Source organism: Lissotriton vulgaris, chromosome 11 (assembly GCF_964263255.1).
Source record: "Lissotriton vulgaris chromosome 11, aLisVul1.2, whole genome shotgun sequence".
NCBI lineage: Eukaryota > Metazoa > Chordata > Amphibia > Caudata > Salamandridae > Lissotriton > Lissotriton vulgaris.
In genome coordinates this window covers 980636600-980657458 of record NC_141699.1, presented here as the reverse complement: position 1 = coordinate 980657458, position 20859 = coordinate 980636600, and the positions used below count along the sequence as shown (strand labels likewise).

The following is a 20859-nucleotide window of genomic DNA, read 5'->3' as shown; positions in this document are numbered from 1 at the left end:
TATCCTTCCTGAGATGTGCCCATGCCCCTTTCGAGGGACTTCTCATTGAATCAAAGTGCACCCTACGAAGTGAAGCCAAGAGCCTGGCTCTCATCCCTCAAGTGTGTGTCAGATTCCGCTCCCAAGAATACAGCAATCCTCAAATCTGTTTGGGTGTACTCCTATATCTCCTCATGGTCCTCCAATTAACCCTGGGTCTCTCAAAATGGAACCCAGAGTCTTCCATGCATAGTACCATTTGCAGGCACACATGAAAACAGCACACACATGCATGATGCACAGCACTACATACTAACTTGATGTAGATCAAGGGTAAGTTAACACAGAGTAACACAAGTAAAAAGGCATGTTCACTTCTACTGACCACTGCGCATTATGTTGCCACCACCTTGCTGCTTAACTCCTGGCAAAGGCAGTTGCCATTCACCACTATGAGGATTGAGAATTGGATGCCCCTCCTGATCAAAAAAGACCGCAATCCGTGAGACATGCCTATTTCATGGCGTATATGCATGATCTGGGGACGCCAATGACAATAAAAATCAGCACCAGGGATTCAGTCATCATTGCAGCTGGAGTACTCAGGGTAGGGGTTCATGTATATCACCATGTGAGGGACTTTTTTTTATCCCAACAAGGATCCATTATAATTCTTCCATAACACAGGAGATGAGTGGTTGAGTGGGCGCGGTGATAAGCGCTATCAGGTGCCAAACATAGAGCCCACTCAGTACACGTCCGAGCCCAATGCTGGAAAAAAACAATCCAACAATGGAGCTGGTGGCCATGTGAGTTTCCATCTACAGGAGGAGTCCCTGTGCTTGGTTACTTGAACGACTTCTTCAAATAATGAGGCCAACACTAGATGGCAGGAGTATGCAGAGCAAGTGTATCTATAGACACACATGCTACGAACATAATATCCTCCTTTTAATCTCGGGGACAGGAACATATTGTTACTGGCCTGTCTAGTCTCAAGCCCTACGTATAGAATACCTTTTAATCAAAAAAAGAGTTGTCTAAGCAATGACTTCCTCTGCAAATTGACACAATTTGTACCAGGACCTGCCAGTGTGGTTTAAGGACACAGGAGTGGGGAGAAAGCCTTCATGACTGTTCTAGAGTTAGTCTCTTCCTTTCGACAGACCATTATCTAGGGTTCTTTAAATTCCCCTTAACATGCAGCAGTTGAAAATAAGTCTGCAGAGTACTCTGGATTTTGACACCTTCTATGAGCTTCACTTATTACTGTCCTTTAGCATTACTGGCTATCTGTTTTTCTTTCTGATACTCTGTTAGTTTCAGAATATCTACTAAAAACATGGACTCCCTTCGCACCATTTGTACAAAGCCAATCAAAGTCCTCATTTATCTTACCTTTGATTATAGTAAGAAAAAAAAGTGTGGTGTCAGAAGAACTGGGTTTCTAAGAGCTCATTTCTGCATGAGGCGAGAAAATACATTCTTTGGTAGAGGGCCCACCACACTAGTACTAAGAAGCATGAGACCCCTAGTTCTCATTCATGTTTTTGCCCTGGCAGGTTTTCCCCCTCCATTACCCGGAAACAGGGTGACCCTGCAATCATCCAATCAGACGTGCCCTGCTGGAAAGGGTCATATCCATTCTCCCTAGCATGGCATGACCAGATTCATGGGATGGACTTTCAGCTCCCCCTGCCAGGTTCTTCAGCTAGCGGAGGCAAAAGTCCAGGACTCAGTGATGAAAATGAAGTCTAGGTCATGCAGCTCAACAGAATGTTTAACCATTGTACGCTGTTAGACTGCAATAATACTTAATTGGTTGCAGGTTACTGATACTGAGACCTGCTCGGTATGCATGGGGAGAAAGGCCGTGACACCCTAATTTATGGGCAAGTTAGGGCAGGAATCGGTGCATTATGAACGTACAAAAGGATTTGGAGCCAACGAGACTTAATCACCAGTAAGTGTAATACAAGACAAAGTTAGTCTAGAAGCATAGACTTGTCTCGAAGATTAAACCAAATGTCAGGTTTAGGGATATTGCAAATGCCTCCTTAGGGTTTGATTAATCTATATCCAACTCTGAGAATGGTGGTACTTTGAAAGAAAATGAAAAAATATGAATAGATTTCACAGTACAAATATCACTGCGCTAAAGATGCAAGAGGTATTATACCAAGGGACGAATGTACGACGGGATTTTGCATGCGCAAACGGGGTTGCAACCCGTTTGTGCATACAAAATCCCTGTGGGCCATGTACTAACACTATTTTGCGAGTTGCAAAAAATTGCGACTCGCAAAATAGTGTTTAGCGACTCGCAATAAGGAAGGGACGTTCCAAGGGCGTGCCTTCCTAATTGCGACTCCAGCCCTATGTATGAATTTTTTGCGACCACAATTCCAGTCGCAAACCACTCTCAATTTACCACCCTCTTCAAGTCGGTGGTAATGCAGTCGCAATTGCGGAAGGGGTCCCCAGGGGAAAATATTTTTTAGGGACAGGCAGTGGTCCCAGGGACCACTACCTGCCCTTAAAATATGAAACGAAAACTTTATTTTAAAAGCAGACCCAGACATGGAGATCTGCTGAGCCCAGCAGCCCACCATCCCTAGGAGTGTCAGCCATTCCCAATGGGGTCGCAAATTGCGCGTGCCTCATTAAAATTCATGAGGCATGCAATTTGCTACACCATTGAGAAACGCAAACAGTGTATCAGACACTGTTGTACATTGGAAATTGTGACTCGCAATCGAGCGGAAAAAAATTCCAATGGTCGTACATCTGGCCCCAAATGTCTAACCAAATCACAATTTATAGCTACCAATGTTAGTGCTCTGACTGAAGTACACTTTCAGTTTAAGGTCAAGTACAAATCCAATTATCTGCGTTAATAAGATAATGTTTGAAGTAGATCCGTGTTTTCAATTGGAAGCGTCATCAAGCTTGCAATGTTGTTAAAGTCTCAATTAATCACCCCAGTACATCAACAAGCATTGGAAATGCAATAGGTCTCGCATTAGGAAAGTTTGAGCGATTGTTATTGTAAATGACACTTTTTTTATTTATGTGTTGGTTTTGAAAATAGCAAAATTAATAGCTTTGTCAGTTACAATGTCAATAGTTTTAACTTTCGCAAATGTGACACCTATAGCATTTGTAATGCAATGTGTGTTGTATTTACGTGACTTAGATGTATTGATATTACAAATAACAATGGCTTTTATTTTTGTGGATGTGGTGGTGGATGTGGCGGTGGATGTGGTGGTGGATGTGGTGGTGGATGTGGTGGTGGATGTGGTGGTGGATGTGGTGGTGATGGTGGATGTGGTGGTGGATGTGGTGGTGGTGGATGCGGTGGTGGTGGTGGTGGATGGGGTGATGGATGTAGTGGTGGTGGGTGTGGTGATGGATGTAGTGGTGGTGGGTGTGGTGGATCTGGTGGCGGTGGATGTGGCGGTGGATGTGGTGGTGATGGTGGATGTGGTGGTGGTGGATGTGGTGGTGGTGGATGCGGTGGTGGTGGTGGTGGATGGGGTGATGGATGTAGTGGTGGTGGGTGTGGTGATGGATGTAGTGGTGGTGGGTGTGGTGGATCTGGTGGCGGTGGATGTGGTGGTGGATGTGGCTGTGGATGTGGCTGTGGATGTGGCGGTGGATGTGGCAGTGGATGTGATGGTGGATGTGGTGGTGGATGTGGTGGTGGATGTGGAGGTGGATTTGGAGTTGATGGTGGATGTGGTGGTGGTGGATGTGGTGGTGGTGGATGTGGTGGTGGATGTGGTGATGGTGGATGCGGTGGCGGTGGTGGATACGGTGGTGGTGGTGGATGGGGTGGTGGATGTAGTGGTGGTGGTGGATGCGGTGGTGGTGGTGGTGGATGGGGTGGTGGATGTAGTGGTGGTGGGTGTGGTGGATCTGGTGGCGGTGGATGTGGCTGTGGATGTGGCGGTGGATGTGGCAGTGGATGTGATGGTGGATGTGGTGGTGGATATGATGGTGCATGTGGAGGTGGATTTGGAGTTTATGGTGGATGTGGTGGTGGTGGATGTGGTGGTGGATGTGGTGATGGTGGATGCAGTGGTGGTGGTGGATGCGGTGGTGGTGGTGGATGGGGTGGTGGTGGATGGGGTGGTGGATGTAGTGGTGGTGGGTGTGGTGGTGGATGTGTTGGATGTGGTGGTGGATGTGGTGGTGGTGGTGGGTGTGGTGGTGGATGTGGTGGTGGATGTGGTGGTGATGGTGGATGTGGTGGTGGATGTGGTGGTGGTGGATGCAGTGGTGGTGGATGGGGTGGTGGATGTTATGTGACAGTAGCGGGGGTGGGGGGGTGAACGCTGTGGTAGAGATGCTACTGCCTCCGGGAGTTGTGATAAGGCTGCCAGCTGCAAGGCTGTGGTACAGGCTCCAACCTGGCAGTGACAAGGCGCCCCCATAAGTGGCACACAGATAGCCTTGTAATCATGACTTCTAGACTTAGCGTATCCAGATTACTTTCACCTCTAAGAAATTCGATCAGCTTAAACATAAAGGTGGATTTAACAAAGAACAACCCTTTTTACACGATTAACTTGCGCACAGAAAGCAAAGTATTCAGTTTGCGACAGCTCCTCCGTTTCCGATAAAGCAAGACCCGCAAATTAAAAGGAAGCTTTCTAAAGAATTATTTACAGCGTGGAAGGCGCCCGGCATGAACACTCGACAGATGCTAGGTGTGACCTTTCACTAATTGTACTGCCTGTTTGCTCGGTGAAGCGGCACGCTGTAGACACTGTAACACGCGTTGGATAAAGTGCCAGTTCTTTTGAAGTTAATGGATTTCATTGTGCAGCATGAGGGGGGCAATATGGGCCCAGGTGGGCTGTTTGCACCCACATAATCTTGGCGGGGAACTTTGTGAGCACTGACAGTTGCCTCAAAAAATGCAGGCTGCTATGTAGTAAGATTTGAGGGTCTGTAAATATAGACTTTAAAAAAACAGTAAATAGGCTCTTGGTGTGTTGACATTTTAAAACTGATGACTTCTCACTTTCTGTAGTTAACATCTCATCTGCTGGGCAAAGCGTCTGCACCCTTTCTGGTTGTTTATGCTGTCTCACATACTTAAAGTTGCGGCAGGGTTGTGCTGGGAGAGAGAGAGTGGGGAGGAGAGTAGGAGGAGGAGGGGGGAGGAGAGTAGGGGAGGCACGGCCTAGCGGCCGTGCAACCAAGAAGTGAGGGGGCGGAGCTGGGGGAGATAAAGCAAGACCCGCAAATTAAAAGGAAGCTTTCTAAAGAATTATTTACAGCGTGGAAGGCGCCCGGCGTGAACCCTCGACAGATGCTAGGTGTGACCTTTCACTAATTGTACTGCCTGTTTGCTCGGTGAAGCGGCACGCTGTAGACACTGTAACACGCATTGGATAAAGTGCCAGTTCTTTTGAAGTTAATGGATTTCATTGTGCAGCATGAGGGGGGCAATATGGGCCCAGGTGGGCTGTTTGCACCCACATAATCTTGGCGGGGAACTTTGTGAGCACTGACAGTTGCCTCAAAAAATGCAGGCTGCTATGTTGTAAGATTTGAGGGTCTGTAAATATAGACTTTAAAAAAACAGTTAATAGGCTCTTGGTGTGTTGACATTTTAAAACTGATGACTTCTCACTTTCTGTAGTTAACATCTCATCTGCTGGGCAAAGCGTCTGCACCCTTTCTGGTTGTTTATGCTGTCTCACATACTTAAAGTTGCGGCAAGGTTGTGCTGGGAGAGAGAGAGTGGGGAGGAGAGTAGGAGGAGGAGGGGGGAGGAGAGTAGGAGGAGGAGGGGGGAGGAGAGTAGGGGAGGCACGGCCTAGCGGCCGTGCAACCAAGAAGTGAGGGGGCGGAGCTGGGGGAGATAAAGCAAGACCCGCAAATTAAAAGGAAGCTTTCTAAAGAATTATTTAGAGCGTGGTGGAGGCTGTGAGAGAGAGAGTGGGGAGGAGAGTAGGAGGAGGAGGGGGGAGGAGAGCAGGGGCCTGGAGTGCGGCTGAGGGAAGTGACGAAATGCGACACGGCAGGCAGGGGAGGGGGCGGAGCGGGGGTGTGGGAGGAGTGCGCCTGAGGGAAAATCCATGCAAGGCAGGCGGCTGGGGGCATGTGCACGCGCATTCAAGCTCAATGCGCATGCGCATTGAGCTTGAATTTCACGGGCACTGCAAGGAATCGCCACGATTCCTTGCAAGTTAGTTAAAGAGTGTTTAAGCCCCCATAGTCTCGCAAGCTCGATGCGCATGCGCATCGACAGGCGAGACCTAAAAAGTCAGTTGATACATTTCTATGTCCACGGTTCCCATTCATCGAGAGACGTAAACAGAGCGCCATTCATTTACAAGCCACTCACTGCAGGTTATTTAACTAAAAAAAAGACATCACGAGATCTCATGCGTTATTAAGTGTGCCCCATAACTGCATCCAATCCAGAAAAAAGCAGACTCAAGATCCACCATCTTAACTGCAATTCTAGACAATATATTTTACAAACCACAAGAATGAGTAATAATAGGCCAACGAATGGAAAGGAATTGTAAATAAAATGAGCTCAGAGTGTCGTCCTAACATTTAGTTAAATATGCAGGCATACCTGTAATACTTTTGCACTGGGCTGAAGAGGTTTGATAATCAACTGCTTCCCTGATGTATAAAGGAGTTTTTCTGAATCGGGCCCCCAAGCCACAGAATAAACTGGTGTACCTGTACAGAAATGGGACATAAAGTTCATTCCTTAAACATGTGCTACAATATGAAACGTAACATTTTTTTTTTTTTATTCCATCCTTATGCCAAGCTGGCGAAACAGGTAAGGTCATACGAATACACAGAAGATTTCAACATTGGAAAACCATCATAAAATGAGTTTGTGGATCCCAATGGAATAAGCATCAGAAGAAATATCAGGTATTTTGGGAGGAAAGTTATATTATTTTCCCTTTAACGACTCTATTCTGGCCTTAGGTGTGAAGTTTTCCTATTCTGTTTTTTCTCTTGTAGTAATTGGAAGTATAGCAAGAGTTCTCCAGAGATAGGAAATAAAGCCTCAAGATGTCGGGTTTAACCAAAATCATTGGGACTGTTCAATTGTGAATTAGAAAGGAGATGTCCTAAACCTCTCATCTCCCTTTACTCATTTCTTAATCCATACAAAAAAATAAAAAATAACAGAATTGTTACGGTTCATGCCTTGTGTTCATTTTTACTCTGCTCTAGTTCCGTTTTTACACGTCAGAATGGTTTACAATATACATATGTTCCTACATTATACCAGACAGCAACAGAAATCCTTTGTAAGCATTTTTTCTTTCGCCTTCGATTACAAAGTGAGTCATGTACATTCCTAGAGTGAATGAAATGATAAGATTTGTAATATTCGACTTCAATGTAGTATTCTACTTGGTGAGACCGGTTGTTGCACTGAATGTGCATTGACTAAACAGAAGCAGTACCTTTATATTATACGGGTCATGTTGCGGTTAGGCTCATGGACGGATGGCAATAAGGCAGCTACTTTGTCATTAATCCAAATGCCTGACCCCAATATGGTATCGGACAACAATATGTACCAACCATCATCACTGCACTTCCACAATTGCCTAACCACATCACAGAGAAAAAAAACTACCAAACTACAAGGTCTCCAGCACCACACTACAACTAGTGGCGTGCCAAACATTTGGTCACACAATGTGCTATTGTGCAAAATAACTGAACATGAAGCCTATTTAATTGCTCAAATGTCAGCAAGGTACTTGCGAGGGGGCTAGACTACGAAGAAAATGTCTACTGTAACACATTTTTGTGACCAAACTAGTCTCCTGCTGAAAAATGTATTAAGTTGTGTAGAATTTTGTGATTGCAAAATGTGTAAATTTAATGCACATAATGATTTTTTTAACCATAGGCATCCCTTCCTCTCTCCAGCATTGCAATACCCCAGTACAGGAGAGGAGCCAGAAAATTAAAATACCCCCCACTTTGAACCAAGCTCTTATGGCACAAAGCAAGCGAAGCAAGTCATCATAACTGTTAGATTTGGGGGTCTCTAGTTGGCACAGGTAGGTACTTGTGACAAATAGGGACCCTTGCCTCTAGTCAATCAATCAATCAATGACATTTATAGAGCGCGCTACATACCCGTAGGGTCTCAAGGCGCTGGGGGTGGGGGGGGTGCCGCTACTGCTCGAACAGCCAGGTCTTCAGCTTCTTCCTGAAGGAGAGGTGGTCTTGGGTCAGGCGCAGGTCGGTCGGGAGGGAGTTCCAGGTCTTGGCGGCCAGGTAGGAGAAGGACCTTCCTCCTGTAGTCGCTCTTCGGATGCGGGGGACGGCGGCGAGGGCGTGGTTGGCTGATCGGAGGTGGCGTTTGGGAGCGTAGAAGTTGACTCGGCTGTTGAGGTAGCTCGGGCCTTGGTCGAGTAGGGCTTTGTGTGCGTGGGTGAGGAGGCGGAAGGTGATTCTTTTGTTGACGGGGAGCCAGTGAAGGTCTCTCAGATGTCCGGAGATGTGGCTAAGGGGGTACACTCCTAAAATAACCCCTGCTCACCCCCTTGCTAGCTTGGCACAAGCAGACAGGCTTATCTCAGAGGCAGTGTGTAAAGCATTTGTGAACACATACAGTAACCCAGTGACAACACTACAGATGGACACTACACAGTTGTATATTGAAAATAAGTATTTTTGGGGGAGGAGCCACGCACCGGACCGCGATGGCCGTGGGAGACCTCGGATCTGGCGCCACTTCCCCTGAACCCAGCATCCTGCCAATGATCCTGCCTTTGGAGTGCGAAAACTGAAAGAGGAGTGTGAGCAGATCTGCCGGTTGCAACCCCTTCTCTTTTAGAAAGCAACTAAAAACCTGGCTATTCGATTAGTAATGCACCCACCCTCCCCCAAGCGCCTTGAGACCCTCTGGGTGAGTAGTGCGCTATACAGATTACTGAACTTGAACTTGAACCCCGGCCCCCCGGCAACGTTGTAAACCGGAGATGTGGGCTCCGTCATCTGAGGCCTGCTGGGGCTCTGAGACCAGAGACTGGCGTGAATTGGTTGCCGGCCCGGAGTGCAATAACAGCGGGGACCTTGACCGCAAGCCGCCGGTCCCACCGTGTTCACCGGGACGGACTGTGGCTAAATCCTGTGGTTGCTCCTGGCGGTGAGTGGAGGTCATCATTGGAGGCCCCCCTGGAACCCGCCCCCCTCTGAGACCGGGTGACTGCGGAGGCCTGGTGACGCAGCAGTATCGGTGCGCACTGCGGGGCTCGGGCGGCGGGCGGCATCCGATGGGCCCGCTCGAGACCGGGGGGGGGAGTGACGGCTGGATCCCTTGTCCCCCCCCCCCCCCCCCCCCCGCCCCTCGCATTACTTGGAGGGGGCAGCTGCTGAGTAAATTATGGTGGGTGAGCAGCGCACCAACAGGGCCACCTCTATCAGTCCTGGGATTGCCATATCGGCCCGCATTAGGGTGTGAACAGCCGGAGGGGCCTGAGGGCAGTGATTGGCCCCACAGAGGCCATTCCCCGGCCGCAGAGGCCATTCCCCGGCCGCGGAGGCCATTCCCCGGCCGCGGAGGCCATTCCCCGGCCGCGCAGGCCCGCAGCGGCGTTAAGCAGACCGGGAGGTTACAGTGTGGGGTGGATTGCCAGAGAACTGGGGTGAATGTGCATTGATGGAGGGTGTCTGGACTGTCCGGAGCGGGTGATCCCTCCCCCAACCGATATATTTCCACAGCAATAGAGCCAGGGTATTGGGTGCCAGATTGGAGGAAACAGTGGGCACATTTACAAGGTGTCACCAGGCGCGCTGGACAGATCACTGGGTGCACCTGCCCCGCGCTAGCACTGACGCTAATTGCGACCCTCCGAGGACTACCAGACTATATATCCCCAGTGGCCTGATGATCGCGTGGACGGCCCTCATCGTGCTTGCAGACCTGTGCCCCTTGCTGTGAGATCTCGGGGGAGACGCCGCTTTGTCGAACTCTGAGCTGGTGCATAAATGGCGACCAAACTGGACTCCAAGAAACACCCACCAAGGTCCACTAAGGGATTGAGGCAAGTCCAGACCAACAATCTAGATCGATACACCCTCTCCAAGAGTTCACTGGCGGGCTCCAGGCACGCCACCATGGTGGGGGAGGTCCCACGAGCCCTGCATCGGACCTGATCCTGCATGACGTCATGGTGGCTATAGATGGGGTCAAGTCATCTTTAGGGCAAAAAATTGAGTCATTGGAACACAAGCTCGACACAGTCTCCATTGAAGTGAATCTCATACGCGCGGATCTCACCAAAGTCAACGAAAAGGTCAAATCCCTAGACATAAAGACGGCCAGCCTGATCAACGATGTGGCACAGATTCAGCAGGAAGTAAGGGATCTTAAGTCTTTCTACGAAGTGGCGGAGCGTAAGCTGGACGATTAAGAAGGGAGAGCTAGGCGCAATAATATCCGCGTCTTGGGAGTGCCCGAACAAACAGAAGGCCCGTCCCCCGACCTGTTCGTGAAGGAACTAGCTCTAATGCACCTTAAACCCAAGGGAATTAGTAAATTGTTCACCATCGAACGGGCACAGGGTTCCAGGCGGGCGGCCAAAGCCCGGTGCGCCCACGCGCCCGATGATTGCAAGGGTCCTGAACTTTAGGGATAGAGAGGCGCTATCCTGCAGGCAGCCCGCTCGGAAACCCCCTTGAGATATGAGAATGCCACTCTTTCTTTCTTTCCCGACTTCATGCAAATGGTGCAGAAACAGCGAAGGAACTTCCTTGCGGACAAGAAAAAACTCAGGGATAAAGGAATATGGTACGCTATGTTGTTCCCGGCGCGCCTGTGAGTGGAGATTGAGGGGAAGACGTGTTTTTTTTACAATCCTGAAGGGCGTCTGACTGGCTCGACAGCCGTCCCCCCGGGGGATCTGGACCACGGGACAGAGACGGAGATCGAGCAGCACAGAAACAAGAATAAAATCCGGCGTCCACACTCACAGACTGCCCGAACATTGTCAGGTACAGGGGCAGAGGCCCCATGATAAGACATTAGACTCTCTCCTGGGATATAAAGACTTTGCAATGAGTAACGCGTGCTCCTAAGGGCGAACTGTTTAAGATGATAAGGGTTCGGGGGGGCGGGGTGCTTGCTTCCTCCTCTTTACTACCTTTAGTTCACCATTAGTTTTAGTGTGTAGGGCGACAGGCCCACTGCCAGTTTGTGATGAGCGAAAGCCAAGAGCAAGGGTGCAGGGAGGGGGGAAGTTGGGAGGGGTTTGAATTGTTTTTCAATGTTGGAATTTTATTGTTAGCAATTTTGATTTTTGTAACACCATTAAAGTGCAAAGCAGAGCTACCGAGACCATTACAGGGGCGAGATGTCGAGCGATAGTCAGAGATCAAGGATCAAAGTGCTTAGTTGGAATGTGAACGGGCTGGGGGATGAAAAAAAAGCGGGTAATGGTCAATCAATTTATCAGACGACATGCCCCGGAAGTAATCCTTTTACAAGAAACCCACCTGATAGGAAACACATGTATGGCCTTGCACAGGGGAGGGTATAGATTGGTGGCACATGCGGGATTTACCTCAGGGTTGCAGGGAGTAGGAATTCTAATCAAAAATTCATTCCTCCGGCCGGCTCTGCAACAGCAAAGGATTGGAGGCCTGGGACCTGATAGGCATCTCAACGGTTGGAGACCTTTGGAGGCGGGGTGCCGTCCTTACCTTTGACCAACGAATGGATCATTTTGATTTGGTGCATACGGAGCGATTCCAATACTTGCAGGTTAGCCATGCCCTCAAGTCAGTGATTCCACTGGGCGAAGAGCTACCTGAATCCCCTCCTTTAGAAGATAGATTGCCTACAGAGCATATGCTCAAAAAGGCGACCTTGTTGGATTACCGTAAGCTAGTGAATAACATGTCTGATCCTACTATGAGGCTGAGAGTAGCCTGGACTGCGGAGATAGGTGACTGTGATGAGTCAGACTGGCAGGCCGCACTCTCCTCTCCTCGGGAGGTTGCTGTGCCATTTCGGCTTCGATTGATACAGCTGAAAGTTTTACACCGAGTTTATTATACTAGGGTCACTCTTCACAGGATAGGGAGAATTGATCATCACTATTGTTTGCGGGGCTGCGGGGAGGAAGGAACCTTCTTCCATACCATTTGGGATTGCCCATTGATTGCCTGTTTCTGGTCCAAGGTTATGCGAACTATATCACAAGTTGTTAAGGTCTCATTGGTTCCGGAACCGCGCTGCTGCTTGCTGAACATTTGGGAGCCTAATGATCTTAGTCACCACATGCAAGACTGGGCCACGCTCAGTATTATGTATGTTAAACGCAATATAGCCAAAGCTTGGGGGTCCCCCTTGGTGCGGGCGCTCAGGGACTGGTGTGCTGATCTAGATTCAGCGATGGTAGCCGAAAGAGCGGTGTATCTGAATCGGAAATGTCAGCGGAAATGGGCCAAGATTTGGGGAGCGTGGAATGAATATAGAGGGTTAATTTGCGAACCGCTACAGTTAGACAGTGATACCGATTCCGAATATAGGGGGATGGGGATGAGGGGTCCTGGGAGCGGGGTGGGGGGACTGAAGTACTGCCACGATTGTATTGCTTGTCCTTTTTAAAATGTACCGCTGTATTTGCTTTGATTCACCCTTTGGCCTTGCCCTATTACTGTCTGCATTGAATGTCTTTTAAAATGCCCATTGTTTATTTCTATATCAATAAAATTGTTTAAAAAAAATAAATAAATAAATTAATTCCTCTTCACAATACATGCCACGTGCACAGACCAAAGCGGCAGATATGTAGGGGTTTTGGGCCAATGGGAAGGGAAGACAGCCACATTCGTTTCAATATATATCCCCCCTGGTCTACGACAGAAACATTTAAAGACCTAGGCACCATTTTCCTCACACTTCCTTTGGGAGTCCTGGTATTGGGGGCGATTTCAATGCCGTCATGTCTGGGGATCTGGATCGGCATCCCCCTTGTCTAATCAGACCTGCTCAGAGGTGGCTCCCTGAGTTCGTAGTCACAATGGCGCTGGTGGATGGATGGAGGGCGCACAACCCAGATAGGAAACAATTCACACATATATCGGGAGCACATCACAGTTTGTCAGATTAAACTATGTTCTTGTCCCGGCAGCACAGGCCCATACGATCTGAGAGGTACATCATTTGGGGCTGGGCATCTCAGATCACCCCCGTGTGGCTGAAACTGGAGTGGGAATATGTGAGCGTGGGTAGAATAGCCCCCATCAATTCATAGTACTTGAAAGATCCACGTACCCGGAAAAGTGTTGTCAAAGCCACGGATCACTATTTTCAGGATAACAAGGACTCTGTAGACTTCGCACAGACTGTATGGGAAGCGTATAAAGCAGTTATCCGAGGTGAAACTCTCTCCTTGATAGCTGGCAAAAAGAAGGAGAGACAGGCTGACCTTGAAAGGGCGGAAGAGGATATGGTAAAGTCAGAAGAGGAGTTGGCCCGGGCGGTTTCCCCGAGGGCTTTCACCTTCTCAGATTGAGACAGGATGAGTTTCATAGCATCGCTAGGGATAGAGCCAGGGCGCAGGGTAGAGAGGTCCAAGGCAGAGTCTATGAGCTCGGAGATAAAGCGGGAAGACTGATAACGTGGCTGGATAGACGTGAGTGCGCATCAAGACTGGTGCCCGAGGTTTTAGGACAGGATTCCACTCCTATAACAGACCCGTAGGCCATAGCCAACAAATTTGCCAACCACTACCGCACAGTATATAGTACGACCGGTAGGTTCACTGAAGATGAAAATGCGGAAATGTCAAGAGACATAATACTCCCCATGCTCTCGGATGAGAACAGGGACTATCTGGACTCCCCTCTGACCGATGACGAGGTGGCGCAGGCTATCGGGGTGTGATCTCAGGTAAAGCGACAGGGCCTAATGGTATTCCCAATGAATTGTATAAACTAAATTCCAATAAACTTGCCCCCCATTTCCGAGCTATGTTGACGGAGAGTAAGGAAAAAGGACTGCTTCCATTCGACCAACGAGTGGCCAACATAGTGGTCATACACAAGGAAAGCAAATCCAGAAATAGTTGCACCTCCTATCGACCAATATCACTTCTGAATGCGGAGCCTAAGGTCCTTGCCAAATTACTGTTGATACGACTGATTAAAGTAATAACCACTCTGGTTCACCCGGATCAGTCAGGTTTCATGCCGCACCGAAACACAGCCCTCAACTTATGGCTCTTACATGGAATATTGAGTAGGGCATCTACCATACTGGAGCCGGCAGTTATAGTATCATTAGACGCCACTATGGCGTTAGATATGGTGGAGTGGCCCTATCTGTTTGCTGTCCTTAGCAAATTAGGTTTCGGGCAGGAATATATAGGTTGGGTTCACCTCCTATATTCAGTGGTAAATAATCGCAAATCCTCGGACTTCCTGCTTAGTCGGGGCACTAGGCAGGGTTGCCCCCTGTCTCCGCTCCTCTTTGCGTTGGCGATGGAGCCCTTAGCGGCCTGGGTCCGGGAAGATCGATATATCCACGGATTGAGGTGGTCTCTGGAATGGGAGGACAAGATATCTTTGTAAGCAGATGACGTCCTCCTATACGAATCCTAGAGGATCACTGATCTGCCTCCTAGATGTATTAGGAATATTCGGCAGGTACTCCGGATTTACCGTTAATTGGCTCAAATCAGTGGTTTATGTCCTTAGGGGTGAACCACCTGTGCTACCGATTGGTTGCCCAATCCAGATTGCATCTGACGGGTTCCGATACCTCGGCATCTTTGTGACACTAGATCCGAAACTCCGCCATGCCCGTAACTTGGGCACACCCATGCAGAGACTCAAGACTGACGTAGGGCATTGGAGAGCTCTACCCCTATCCATGTTAGGCAGGGCGGTCCTTTTCAAAATGATGGCTCTGCCTCGCTTTCTATATGCGCTCCAAAATGCGATGGATCCAGTTCCCGCATCCTACTTTAAAGAAATCGAGTGTCTCCAGAGACCGCTTTTATGGGAGGGCAGACCTCGTATAGCATTTTCTAAATTGACTCAACTGGTACGACGGTGGAATCAGTCTACCAGACTTACAGAAGTACTACTAGGCATCTCAACTGGCAGCCATCAATCACGGGATCTATGGACACCCAAGTGATCCTAGGTACGCCATGGATAGACGGCACCTCCCAGGGGGTGACTACACTAGAGCGTTATATGCTAAACCCCGTAGGTACCCGCTGACTGGACCTACCGCACATGCAGTCCAAGTATGGCACACCGTCACTAAACACCTAAAATGGGAGAACAAACTCACGTTAGCCACACTGCTGTGGAGCGAGGAGAAACTGGGAAACCTCTGGAGATCTAAGGGTTTCGATAAATGGGAGCTTATAGGGATCTCCCGAATTAAAGACATCTGGGGGGACGGAACGGTGCACTCATTTACATCACTTAAAACTCAATATGAATTGACAGACACAGAGCATTACCGTTACCTTCAAGTCCGCCATGCTCTACTCGCTCATATTCCCAGTGGCACGACGCTCCCGGAAGCCTCCCCTCTGGAGGATAGAGTCCTAGACGAGCATCTTCCAGAGAAGACTATTCCCTGATATACAGGAAATTAATAAACAACATGGAGGATCCTTTACTGGCCCTTAGGGGGCGGTGGACCAGGGATGGTCTAGAAATCAACGATGAAGACTGGCAAGAGGTGGTCTCCTCCCCACGTGTAGTCGCAATCCAAGCCAGGCTGAGAGTAGTACAAATCAAAATATTGCACAGGACATATGTAACAGGTCCTGGCCTAGTTCGAATGGGGAGGGTGGAAAGTGGTGACTGCAGGAGGGGGTGTGGGGATTTGGGAACATTCATCCACATACTATGGAACTGTCAGCAGATACAACAATATTGGAGGGACATTCACCGCAAATTGCGATCAGTATTGGGGGTGGATTTGCAGCCGGAAGCCCGAAGATGCTTATTAAATGTCTGGGAGCTTACAGATCTAAAAACATACGCAACGCAAAGGGCAACATTAGCATATATGATTGCGAAATGTAACATTGCACAGCAGTGGGGGGCTAGTCAGCCGCCCCAACAGAGGAAATGGAGGGAGGATCTGGACTGGAGTATGTACAGGGAAAAGTCAGTATTCATAGCTGGGTGGTGCCCCGGGAAATGGATTGAGATATGGGGAATTTGGAACCAATACAGAGGCAACATTTGTCTCCTGCCAAGTCACCAGCTTGACGACGTCACTACTGATTCCCTTTGATCTAATCAATATGACAACGGTAATATATTTTGTATACTGTATACGGTCACTGTGACAAATGTAGTAGCCTGCTTGTACTTGATTGATATGCTTTGTTTGAACTGTTTAATAAAAAGAAATAAAAAAAAAAGTATTCTTTATATAAATTTAACACAAGAGCATAAACGACAAAAATCCACAATACTGTACTTGAAATGGTAGGGTTGGCTTAGTTCTCTTTAGATCTTAAAATGCGACACTTTGAGTCAATGTACCTTAAGATGCGACTTGCAGGGCAACAAAAGAGTTGCAGTAAAGGTGATGCGGTAGTCCCTGGCACGCAAGGACGGTGATGCGTTGAAGATCTGATGCAAAGAAACAAAGATGGCGTCTTCTTCTTGATGCAGCGCGCTTCTTCGATGTTACGAGATGTCTTGACTCGATGCTTCAGCGGCGACACCCTTGTTCAGAGATGCGACGACTGCGGCAACACTCTTCTCCCTCGATGCGAGATGCTTCCGCTCGATGCGACAGCTGCAGCGGCGACACCCTTGTTCAGAGATGCGACGACAGCGGCTCCGACTGCGGCACACTTCTCTGTGGATGCGAGGCACTTCTGCGGTGCAATGCGTCAGCTACAGCAGCGACATCCTTGTTCAGAAATGCAGCGGCTGCGATGGCGACATGCTTCTTCGATGTTGCGAGATGTTTCTTGTGATACTGTGCAATGCGTCAGCTATAGCAGCGACAACCGTGTTCAGAGATGCGACGGCAGTGACTGCGACCTGCTTCTTCTTCATCAGTCGCGCTTCCAGCTCCTTGCAACACACAGTCCCTCAGAAGGCCCAAAACAGCAGCAGTCACTTCCAAAGAACTCTTGGGGAGCTGGTGGTTGAGGAGTGTTGCCCCTGAGACTTCTGCAAGAGGCAAGCTCTTCTCTCAAGCCCTTGGAGATCCTTACAAGTTGATGAAAGTAAACAAAGTCCCTTTCTCCTTTCTTTGGCAGTCAGGCAACCACTACAGGCCAATTCCCCAAGCAGCACTTAAGCTTAGGGATAGGCTCTCCTCAGTTTCTTCTGGTTCCTCTCCTCAGCAAAAGTTGCTTCTTGTTGTCCAAAAGTGATCTAATTTCTTGAGATCAGGGTCCCAACATTTATACCCCAAAATCCTTTGTCCTCTAAGAGCAGAGGGGGCTTTGCCTAGTTCTGGAGCACTCTGTTAACATGACTCCTTCTTTCCTTTCACAGTGCAGGGCAGAAACCTCAGACGCCCCACAGGAGGTGGAGCCAGCATTGTGGAGGAAAGGTTCAGCCCTGGAGCACTCTGTTGACATGACTCCTTCTCTCCTTTCACAGTGCAGGGCAAAAACATCAGACTCCCCACAGGAGGTGGAGCCAGCATTGTGGAGGAAAGGCACAGCCCTGGAGCACTCTGTTGACATGGAATTTCCCAGCCCTGTCACTCAAACTCCAGACAAGGAATACACAACCTAGTAGAGGCAGGCTTGGATAGTTAGACAAGAAAATACCTACTTTATAAAATTGATATTTTCAAACACAGAATGTTAAAACCAACTTCACTAAAAGATGTATTTTGTCATTCTGAGTTCAGACATACTAAACTCAAATTTATACCTAGTTCCATGAGTCAGTTAGAATTATAAAATGTAATAATCTAACTGCCCATTCTGGCCTATGGGGAATAGGTAGCCTTGCAATAGTGAAACACAAAAATGGCTGTAATTCACTATTAGGACATGCCACACACATCAGGGCTTGTCCTACCTTATACTTACAATGCACCCTGCCCTTGGGCCTACCATAGGGGTGTCTGATATGAAGAAAAAGGAAGGTTTAGGGACTGGCAAGTGGGTGCACTTGCCCAGTCAACATGGCAGTACCAGACTGCACACAGGCTCTACAATGGCAGACCTGAGACACACTTTTACAGGCTGCTTCTGTGGATGGCACAACCAGTGCTGCAAGCCCACCAGCAGCATTTGGTTTACAAGCCCTGGGCACACGCAGTGCACTGTGCTAGGGTCTGACAGTAAATCAATTAGGCTAATCATGGAGTCACTAATCCATACATCAATTTACAATAGGGAGAGCATATGCACTTTAGCACTGATGAGCAGTGGTAAAGTGCCCAGAGTCGTAAAACCAACAAAAACAAGTCAGACAAAATACAGGAGGAAGACAAAAAGTTAAGGGATGTTGCTTGTCTCTTCCATCCAAGTATCTATCCATTCATTACTTCATACTTCCATTCACTTGCAGATATCCACTATTTCACCTTTACATGCTGTGATCTATTCATTCTTTCATCCATCCTTCAGTCTGTCTAGATTCCATCCATGCATCCCCATCTATATCCAAACCTATCCATCCATTTCAAACCCAGCCATCCATCCTTTCACTCAGTCATGAATACTTTCACTTATCCATCCGTCTTCATCCATCCATTCACCCATCCATCCTTTCGCTCATCCATCCACCCTTTCATTCATCCATCCACCTTTTCACTCCATCCATCCACCCTTTCACTCTGTCCATTTATCCATCATTTCACTCATTCATCCATCCACCTTTTCACTCAGCCACCCATCCTTTCACTCATCCATCCACCTTCCGATCCATCCATGCATCCACTCATCCATCCATTTACTCTTTCACTCATCCAGTCTTTTCACTAACCCATCCATCTACCCTTTCACTCATCCGTCCATCCATTCACCTTTTCACTCATCCATCAATTCATCCATCCTCCCTTTCACTCATCCATCCTTAAATCCATCCTTTCACTCTTTCATCCATGCTTCTGTCCAGCCACTCTCTCACTTACTCATTCATCCACCATTTCATCCATTCATCTATCTATTCACCATTTCACTCACTCATCCATCCATCCTCCCTCCCTTTTACTCAGCCATCCTTAAACCCATCCTTTTACTCTTTCATCCATGCTTCTATTCATCCACTCTTTCACTTACTCATCCATCCACCAATCCATCCATTCATCTATTCACCTTTTCACTCATCCATCCTCCCTCCCTTTCACTCATCCATCCTTACATCCATCTTTTCACTCTTTCATCCATGAATCTATCCATTGATTCTTTCACTTACTCATCCATCCACCATTCCATCTATTAAACTTTTCACTCATCTATTCACCCTCCCTCCCTTTTACTCATCCATCCTTTCACTCATTTATCCATCAATCCTTTCACCTACTCATCCATCCACTATTTCATCCATTCATCCATCCACTCACCCTCCCATTCTTTCACTTTAACTATGAACCGGTGTGTGAAGAGCAGCAGACAGAAAGAGGCTCATCAAGAACCCACTACCGCTGTAGCAGCTAAATCAGGGGGTTAGTGACGCCCTCTACCCATAGAGTGGAACATCAGACTGCTACATTAGTACCCCACATGAGTACACCACCAGTCCTACCACATTACTACCCAAGCATTGCACTACTAACCCAAGAATTGCCCTACTTCTTACACTGCACTAACTCTTCACTGCACGGCATGACCAATCAACTTCACCACACCACTGACCACCAGTTATAACCCCATACTGCTATATCACACATCACTAACATTATTGCAGTCCACTACCAGCCCACACTAACATTACAATGCCCACACCACCACACTGTCACTCCGTCACTATCATATTTAGGCCAAATAGGGTTTTATTTCTACACCTCCTCCTCTCCGGCTCTTAATACCACTCCAACCACCAAACTGGCACCTACCACAACACACCACTGAATTATCAACCCACACTGCTGCACTACCATCTCCACATTGGTGAGTGAGAAACCATTAGGAAAGCTAGTACAACTGGTGCCGAGACTATTAACTGAACAGTTGCTGGTGGGACCAGGACAACATCAACCCAAGAGAGGTCTGAGCAGAAGCTAATGGATGAGATAGCTGGGGCCACTTCCATGGCTAACAATCAGGATTGCCTTCAGCAGTCAAGGTAATCTTATTTGCCCATTTGAAGTACCCTCAAAAGGCCCCCTAAAATCTTAAAACATTACTTTGAATCTATAAGGACAGAATCTGTAATATTGTTGACATCAAGTGTGTACCAAGTTTGAAATGCATATGCGTTTAGGATGTCTACTAGATGTTGTGGCTTTTCAAGATGCTTTACAAATGTCTTTTAAAGAAAACCCAGCATAAAAGGCTGTGGTCACTTCCATAGTCCCGCGGAATGTGCTTCAACTTTCTTCAGTTTATTGATGTATAAGAGTTTGTGATACAAGGCGTACTCCATCTTGTAAGAGTCTACTTGGCTATTGAATTGTACTTGTTTATTGAGCCCATGGCAACAAATAATTGATAAGGTTGCCGGACGTCTTTTATGGTACTTTAAGAGACTTTTAGTTATCTGATCATATACAATGATATCTCTGCTGCTGAGATTGGATTTGGGAAAAAAGTAGGCAAGACTATCCTCTGTTTCATATAAAACGAGGAAGGAACTTTAGGTATACTCCTTGGATTGATTGTTAAGTTACTTTATCCTTTATAAAATGTAAAACAAAAAATGTTTTTTAGCATGCTTGCAAAGGCGTGGGCCTCTAGG

At 47.8% G+C, this 20859-nt stretch overlaps 1 protein-coding gene across 1 annotated transcript in view; it reads right to left on the bottom strand.

Annotated features, from left to right (window-relative positions):
- The window catches only part of IFT80 (intraflagellar transport 80), a 474284-nt gene that overhangs the window by 353141 nt on the left and 100284 nt on the right, over window positions 1-20859 (bottom strand). The window contains exon 6 of the mRNA XM_086944208.1: window positions 6584-6693. Coding sequence (XP_086800334.1) covers window positions 6584-6693 — 110 coding nt within the window. The remainder of the gene's footprint in view (window positions 1-6583; window positions 6694-20859) is intronic.